The 8,686-nt window shown below is 37.9% G+C and overlaps 1 protein-coding gene across 2 annotated transcripts; it reads left to right on the plus strand.

Annotated features, from left to right (window-relative positions):
* The first annotated feature begins 2 nt into the window (after positions 1-2).
* On the plus strand, positions 3-7,047 carry LOC139144024 (superoxide dismutase [Mn/Fe]-like). 2 transcript variants are annotated; one of them, XR_011554715.1, is made up of 5 exons: positions 3-321; positions 3,009-3,115; positions 4,525-4,688; positions 5,386-6,255; positions 6,511-7,047. XR_011554715.1 is itself a non-coding variant. In XM_070714671.1 (4 exons), exons 1-4 carry the CDS (start codon positions 64-66, stop codon positions 5,649-5,651), a joined length of 795 nt encoding a protein of 264 aa, XP_070570772.1. In that variant the 5' UTR covers positions 3-63; the 3' UTR covers positions 5,652-7,047. The 2 variants fall into 2 exon arrangements, 1 of the variants encoding a protein (XP_070570772.1); XM_070714671.1 differs by having other exon boundaries at positions 5,386-7,047.
* The last annotated feature ends 1,639 nt before the right edge of the window (positions 7,048-8,686 follow it).

Raw genomic sequence — 8,686 nt, forward strand, 5'->3', positions numbered from 1 at the left:
TACTGTCACATGATCAGGGTCATAAATCAGCAGTTCAGCAGTGTTTGTGATTGAGTGAACAACATGTGTACCGTTCAGATTCTATTAGCCACAACGGTGACGTATTTCGCCGCATTTATCCCAGTAGTTATTGCTAATGCCCCGTTACCGTACGAAATAATAGCAACCTATGCAAGCAGCTACGAGCTGCCGACACTGCCTTACGACTATGGCGATCTCGAACCGTATATCGACGAGGCGACCGTGCGCGTTCACCACCAGGGTCACCATGCAGGTTATACGCAGAAGATGAACGCTGCACTGAGTACCTGGCGGTCTAAGGTCAGTGATGTGTCCAATATTCCAAGGTATTTAATCAGAAACTTCTATCAACAAATGTGGATGTAGCTACGAAAGTCGCCTTTGCTTCTCTGTACATGAAGCTTCATGCAGAATTATGTTCCATCCGATACGGACGAGTATTTACTATCATTTTCGATTCCTTTTCTTTCGATGTCGGTATGACTCACCATTATGTTCATGTTCTTACACTAATATTTTCAGCGAAAACGAAAACTCAACGTGGAAAGGTGACATCGCAAACACGAAAGAGTTAACTATAAACGCTGTCCCATTATCTATTTGAGGAGGGGATAATATTCTACGTCTTGGTGAAAAGTTAACCCAGCTTTCATGTTGGAGGCCTTTTGTTCCTCTGTGTGTGAGAGAGAGTGTGTGTGTGTGAGAGAAGAGAGAGAGAGAGAGAGAGAGAGAGAGAGAGAGAGGGGGGGGCAAAGAGGGAGAGAAAGAATGATATGTGATCAAGATGCACTCAATTGTTTGGGAAAATTGTTTGGAAAATTCTCTCATTGTAAAATTCGTGTTTCGGAAATGCAACTAGATTATTTGAATAAAGATGATTTTGCAGAGTATTCTGTGTTTTTGCTGCAGATACTATTGAATTTGTCTATCTTCTCATCACTATCAGTCTGCTCCTCTTATCTTCCAAGTATCTTTACTATCATTTTCGATTCTTTTCTTTTGGTTTCTGTATGACTCACCATCATGTTCATGTTCTTACACTGATATTTTCAGCAAAAAAAAGAAAAGTCATCGTGACACTGTAAAAGACCACCAGTTGCAAATTTGATGTACATATTATTTCCTGTTACTCTGTTTGTAAAATGCAATTTTCTTTCCTGCTCCCCAAATCATGTTAAATACTTAGCTGTTTTTACCATCATTTTAGGTCTGTTTTTATAATACACTGTCCGTGTTGTACCCCTAAATCATCATTGCCAAAGCACCTACATTGCTTAATATATAAAAGCAGCCTGAACATACCTTATGTCAAATTTCATTTTTAGCTCACATTTGGTTTTACCAATGTGAGTTTATCGTATAGGCTGAAGTCGATGGCGTCTGTATGTATGTGTGTATGTATGTATGTATGTATGTATGTATGTATGTATGTACAGTATGTCCGTCAACATCAAAAACACGCAAACCGCTGCACGTTTCAGCTTGGTATTTGGTGTGTGGATGCATCCTGGGCTGTAGATGGGATTTTGTTCAAATGAAGTCTGCATTACCAAAATTATGCAAATGAGCTTACAAAATGTGAAAATGGTTAAGAATTAATAACTCAAGAACCGCTTTTTTGATTGCTTTGAAAATTTGTGTGCAAGTACCTTAGATGAACCTTATACAGTTTTATGAATATTGTGAAGATATCCTTAATTTTGTATTTTTGCTGAATTTTTTTGTGATTTTTCTCATTTTCAGTAAAAATTCTTCTTCTCTGAAACCGCCAGCCCAATCGCTCTCAATTTAGGTTGTCTCTTTGCAAGGGTGTTATTCTTCTAATTTGTTGAAATTATGACAAAATTGGGAAAATTACTATTTTTGTGCAATTTTGTCATTTTTGGTCAAAAAATCTTAGACAGTATTTCCTTTTTAAAACCCCTGGACAGACAGCTTTCATATTTGGTACACAGACGTACAGAGATGACAATAGTTAGATATGAGGAAATTGTCCTGAAATATAAAAAATTGTATTTTAAGACAGTATTGTCATTTTTGGTCAAGAAAACTTTATCTCAGCATTACTTGTTTGATAGCTTTGTAATTTGGTATAAAGTCCCTTGTTTGATAGCTTTGTAATTTGGTATAAAGTCCCGAAAGATGTTATTAGATAAATTTTCTGCTCAAAGTGTTGGGAAACCCCAAAATTTGTATATTTTAGGTACTTTTCTCAGTTTGTGACCTTAAATGACCTACACCAACCCAGGATATGTTGTGAGACAATTTTGAAGGCTGTGAACATAATTTTGTCATATTTGGTACCAATTTGTAGGAAAATTTGATCCAGAAAACAAAGCTGAGGTGATTTTTTTTTCATTTTGGACCAATTTTTGCAACTTTTCTATGTAAGACATACAAGAACTGATGAGAAATTTGGATCCAGGATAATTCCAGATGTTGTAATCACCACCCACAGTGGAAGGCATTTCACTATCTGTAACTAACTTAAGTGCTGTTTACATTAGAATGATAACACTCATGGCATTAATTAAAAATCTCCAAGGTTGTAAATGTACTTCCTGTCATTTGGTCTTATGTAATACCAAGGGGTGGAACATTTGATATTCAGGAGGGGGTAGGGTCTAGAAGATCGATGATGTAGCATTACTTTTTTACCAGATCCCTTGTGCATTTTTTGCCCACTCCCACCTTTTCTTTTTATCAAGCCTTCTCTGTTTTTTGTTGTTGACATTTGCTTATGTATTTAGGATCTGCTTCTCCCATTGCTATAGAAGTTGATATGCGTGTTCCTAAAGATGACCTCCAGTACCTAAGTTGGAGACCTTATTTGCTTTTGTCATTCTTGTTTTTCCTGGTTTAAATATTTCTCAAATGGACCAATTCAAACCGAATGTGAGCACATAGTGTCCTTGACGGTATTTTTAATTTGATAATGTTAGTCCAGTATCATCATAATGTGTCACTCTCATGTCTTGAACACTCAGGTTGAATCGCAAGATCCACTGGCTGCCGAACCAATCTTTGTCATTTTACAAAAACTCGATCAAGTGTCAGAGATTTACAGGAGTTATCTGAGAAACTTTGGTGGTGGGTAAGTGTATATTCCTTTCTCAGACATTGATCACATAGACCGGTGTGATATGAGTGAAGATCGATAGTTGACACAGGCAGCACATCATATCAATCATCAGTGTCCTAGGGAGTCATTAGGGTTAGGGACAGACTATGCTGCTTTGAAAACTCCTTTAAGTTTGTAGTTAAAGGTTTCTGTGTCCATTAATCTTGTTGCACTTAGACAACTGGAGCTCATATTTAATTTTCAATCACACATTCAAGTCCAAGATAATTGTACAAGTAATTACTGTTATTTGAAATATGTGCATCTTAACCTTCCAAAAAACAAAGATCAATAGAACTCTGAAAAATGCTTTTGTCCCATTACATTTTTTAAGTGTGTCATGTGTTAGATAATTGTAACAAAAACAGTGATTTTCACCTGTTTCAATTAAGTCACCACAATCTGCAATATTTTCGCTAAAACTTGGGAAATCTTTCACTTTGTAGTTTCCCCTCTCTGCATGATGTTTGCTCTTGATGTCTCAGTACTCGTGTAACAAACAAACTGTGCCCCTGATAGTTGTTTGATTTAGGTCCAACAGGTTGGTTTCACTTTCAGTTTGGTCACCAGGCAAATGTGCAGATTGTAAAATATTTGCACAGGTTTTGTTTACACTGAAAGAAAACAGCTTGTTTCTTTGTTTTTTTCCAAAAATTTTATACAACAACATTCTCTTTCAAGAGGGTTTTAAAAAAATTAAACCTCATAGTCAACCTGTAATTGGCAAATGTATTTGTGTAAGTGCTGAAACTAGGGTTCAAAGGTCACAGTCCACACTGTTGAGGTATTTATGTAGTTCAGAGAAAATCTTTAAGAAAAGTGTACATCTTTGAGGCCACTAAATCTGGAGTAAAGTATGATTGAGTATACAGTGACGACAAAGAATGCCAATTTGTTTGTTTATTATATAACACTCAAAAATTGGTGAGTTACAAAATTAGGAGCGTCTCATAATTTATGTGTAATGTGTTTAATAAAGATGCCAGGGAGCATATGAGGGATTTGACAAACATCATATTTCAACCATCAACTATTGTGTAGGGCAAGTATTGATTCTTTCTCTGCTTTTGTTCTTTCCTGCTGATGTGCACTGGCTCGGAAGGTTATATCTGATTGGTGCAGTAACTTTGGGATTCTGAAAGTACGATTATTGTGTAGCTGGTTGGCTGTTTGGAAATCAACTCAATAACAAGCAGTTACAGCCAACCAATTGGCTGAAAGCTTCTGAGATACTACACATTGGCCCTTTCCTCGCAGTGGCTATCACTGACTACTAGTATTCCCCAATGCTGGTAAACTTTCAGAAATGGAAGTGAACACATGATGAATAGGCAAATTATTTTGTAGTTTTTTTCACCAGCATTTGTTTCCCTTGTTTTCAGCTATGTCAACCACAACCTGTATTGGTCAGTAATGTCTCCAAATAAAGAGAACATGACCAGAACTCCAAAGGGAAGCCTTCTCAAAGTTATCAAGAGAGATTTTGGAAGTTTTTCAAATTTCAAGGAGGCATTTTCTACTCAGGCAAATGTGCTGTTTGGATCAGGTAAGTCTCCATGTCTTACGATAACTTAACCCTTTCACCATGGTTTGGCCCAAACCCATTGTTGCCAATAGGGAGTGTGGACCTGTTTATAGGGAATCAGGGTGAACACAAAGGGAATAAAGTCCCTTTCTGTTGCCATCATTTTCATAAGTTTGGTATTATGTTGGAAATCAGCTGGGAGTTTCTCTGTAACTGGAAAAATGCCAAAATAATGATCGCCAAAGCATACCTTTAAAGGCCTTTAAAAGCAAACAAGACAAATGAAACAGTGATATAATATCTGGTATCAAGAACACTGTATCTCATTAAATGGGAAGATACAGGACCATGGGCGCACAATAGGGAATTACTGATGATGCAGCCATTTGCATACACTGGGCGGAAATTTTTGAATTCTCATATAAACAATGGTTTTTCATGGGTAAACACTATCTGTCACACACTAGGGAGATTTGGAGCATTCAGTTATCTCCTTCTGTCTCAATATCACAGTTACAGCTCACAAGGGTTTTGTCTTCACAGGTCAAATCACAGTCTCGACAGAACATGATGATTCTGTGGCTAGGATAAAACCATAGTAGATATAGTGTTAGAAATTATTGATGCACTGGTAGTTGAAATGCTAAAAATCTTACATACATATTTACTAATATTTCACAAAATTTTCCATCAATGGCGTTTGTCAATCTCATCACAGGATATGTATGGTTATGTCTCCAACTGGGCTCAGAGAAAGAAGAGTTGATCATCACCACGTCAGCAAATCAGGACTCTCCACTGAGCGATGGTCAGTTTCCCATCCTTGTTATCGACGTCTGGGAGCACGCTTACTACCTGAAACACAAGAACTTACGGAAAGACCACGTCAAATACTGGTGGTATTTGGTGGATTGGGACAGGGTTCAGGAGCTGAGAGAGTGGTGGAAGAAACTCATCAATTATGAAAATCATGATGAACTGTAGTAAAATGTTTTACACAAGAATACTAATCATTACAACTCTAAGTTGATGGCAGGATTTATTGACAAATTTTGAATTATTTGTGATAGTACTCATGATTTTATAAAATATAAAATGCCTGAAAATGGAGCTGACTCATTTTTAAAGAGTTAATGTGATGCAAAATAGGTTATACAAGGTAGGAATTTTTTCAGTTGTACGAAATTGAAAATTAGTACTCGATCTACAGTTACAGTACTCCAAGTATATTTTACTGTGTGAGCATACAATGCAGTTATGAAAGAGCCGGTGTTACTACTACCTTTGGCCCCAAAAGGCTGCTTTTGTCAAGCTGCTTTAGACTAAAAATATTAATATATGTGATTGATGGAATTTACCACTTAAGAAGGGTACTTCGGAAGTCTGCTGTTCGCTACTGAGAGAAAAGGAGTGGAATTTAAACACCATACAAAAAGAGACGGATCAAATCGCGTGATAGATACAAGAACCTCGGTCTAAGTTGCTTTGAAGTTGCTGATCACGGCATAGACAGTAGTAGACTAAAAGATCCGTCGCTCGAGGGCGCTCTCTAGAGCGCCCCCTCTAGCGATGCCTTCAGTCCAAGACAGTGGGTGGACTTGATTGGACGACCGGTGTAGACCGGTGCACCTGGGGCAAGTAAGTTCGTACTTGATTGGGTCGGGAATTCTGCGCGCGCATCTATTCGGGGATCCCCGAATAGCCCGATCGATTTTGGTCGGGGCAGACGACGAATACAATATGGCGGCCACTTGATTGGAGAATCCGCCGGATAACCCCGACCACGTGACGGAAAAAATTCATACTCCGGTCAGATGAACCGGGGCGTCCCAATCAAGTCCAGACAGTGAAGATAAGGACTATTGTATATTCTGCTCAAAAAATCGAAATTGAATTGTGTGAAAGACTATCTTTTCGCTGACATATCTTCGAGCTAATTTTACAAAGCCAACAAAAGTCATTAGCCATAGGGAATATAATCCCTTTCTGCTTTTCCTTGCCACTACTGGTAATTTATAATGGATTGCAATGAATAATGATTGATGCAAACATAATTAGACTTCCAGTTATGAAGAGAACTTTGAACGTTTTTTTCATAAGCACCCGTGAAGATAACACAAACTTAATATTTTGTTCTGAGAATACTTCGATGGATATGGTCCACCATAAATCTTTATGATGTGCGTTCTGAACAGTGTTTTTTGTGCTCAACTCTGAATGTACAATTATTACCAATAATGTTGAATGTGGGAATAAAATTATATTGTTCAGATAATTTTTATCAAATTGCGTTTCAGTGATCAGCAGTCTGGTCATAGCAATTTTATTTATCTATAGTTTACAAATAAAAGCGGAAATAAAATTTTACATTTTTGCATCATTTCGTGACAGGAACGGAGAGAGTAATTAACAAGCCCATAGTTCACAATGAACATGTCTTTGTTGAAATCAAACATTTATGGGCTTTGGTAGGATGAGGCTGATTGGGGTGTAATTTGTGTTGATATGAGAAAAGGTGCACGTCTTCGTTGGCAAGATTTAAAGCTACTACCGGTACTGTACTTGAACAGGCCCTAGGAAACACAACCTGTTGTATACTCCCATACCACCGACCTCTTTTATACTATACCACGGTTACTTTACCCCAAAAGGCTGCAAAAATGATCGGTCCCAACATGGAAGTATAAATATTTCCATGGTCCCAGTGGAACCGTTTATCTGCTGCCAGACGAAGCAGAAATCCGTTGCCTGCTAACACAGGTACCAAAGTACCTGCCTAGCCTTATTGAAATCGCTTACGAACAGTCTTCGATTGAAGAACTTTGTTGGACAGCCAACCAATAAACAAAACTGAAATGCTCCTCAAAAGCTCAAAATAATCTCGAAATGTCAAGCAATGCTACGTCCTGTTTCATTGTCACTATCAGGAGAGGTGTGAAATCATGGAATATCGGGCAGTCTTCGGAATGACAATCAAAGTTGACTGGTGCTGGTCTGGTGAAGTGGTGTGTAAGCCTTGCTCTTTCTGATCTCGAGAAAGGTGTCATTCTGCAGCAACGCACCTTCGAAGTGTTCTCTTAAAACTAGAAACAGTCGTGAAATGCCGTAATCTGATCGTTGCTTCTCGATATACGTTACGTCTTTTTCTCGATTCCGCACGGTTTGCCAATAATATCACGGTGACGTATGGCATCAAAATTAACATGTATAAAATATTACAAGTAATTCCACTTTAAAACAATCATGCAAAATCATCATCATTTGATAAGGATTGAATGAACTCATCGGGTAAAAAGGAAACTTAGGGATTTCAGATGAGACATTTTGACCAAAACGAAAGAAAATTGTCCCCAAAATTAAAATTATATTAAAAGGGTGGATGTTAGGTCACTCCTAGTGACCTCTGGACACGATATATTAATTTTTGCATCCACTTATTTGGAAGATCCGTCGTTCGAAGATCCTTCAGTCTAACATTTACCGAGATTTAGAATTCAAAATGGCTGCCATACCTGTGTCAACTCCATGGAGAAAATATAATTTTTGATTTTCGTAAAAAAGATTAGGCGTTGAATTTTTTCTAACAGCAAGAGCTTTAAATGAACCCCACAAGTGGTAGATCCTTGTAAGTTTGACTTATAAAAGCTGTCGGCAACTCGCGAACACATTTGAATTATACGCACCGCCTCGTTGGCCCCTTAGTACGTTAACTGCCGCCAGGCTAAGCAGAAACTTCCTTGCCTGCTAATTACCATAAAAAGTACCTACCGCACCTTATAAAAATTGCTTCTAATAAGGACAGCCTTTGATTGTATAAAGGTGTTGGACACCCTATTAAAAGGTTAAGGTTTTATAACGTGAAATTGTAATATGACGCACTATAGCAAGACAGTCACATTTCTGCTAACACACAACGGAACCAACGACGGAGAATCTGCAATCACCTTATAATCAATGTATAGTAATTCCTCTGTAACCAAGACGATTGAGATTTCCACTGGCATTCGGTGTGAGCTGGT

Source organism: Ptychodera flava, chromosome 11 (genome assembly GCF_041260155.1).
Source record: "Ptychodera flava strain L36383 chromosome 11, AS_Pfla_20210202, whole genome shotgun sequence".
NCBI classification, from domain to species: domain Eukaryota; kingdom Metazoa; phylum Hemichordata; class Enteropneusta; family Ptychoderidae; genus Ptychodera; species Ptychodera flava.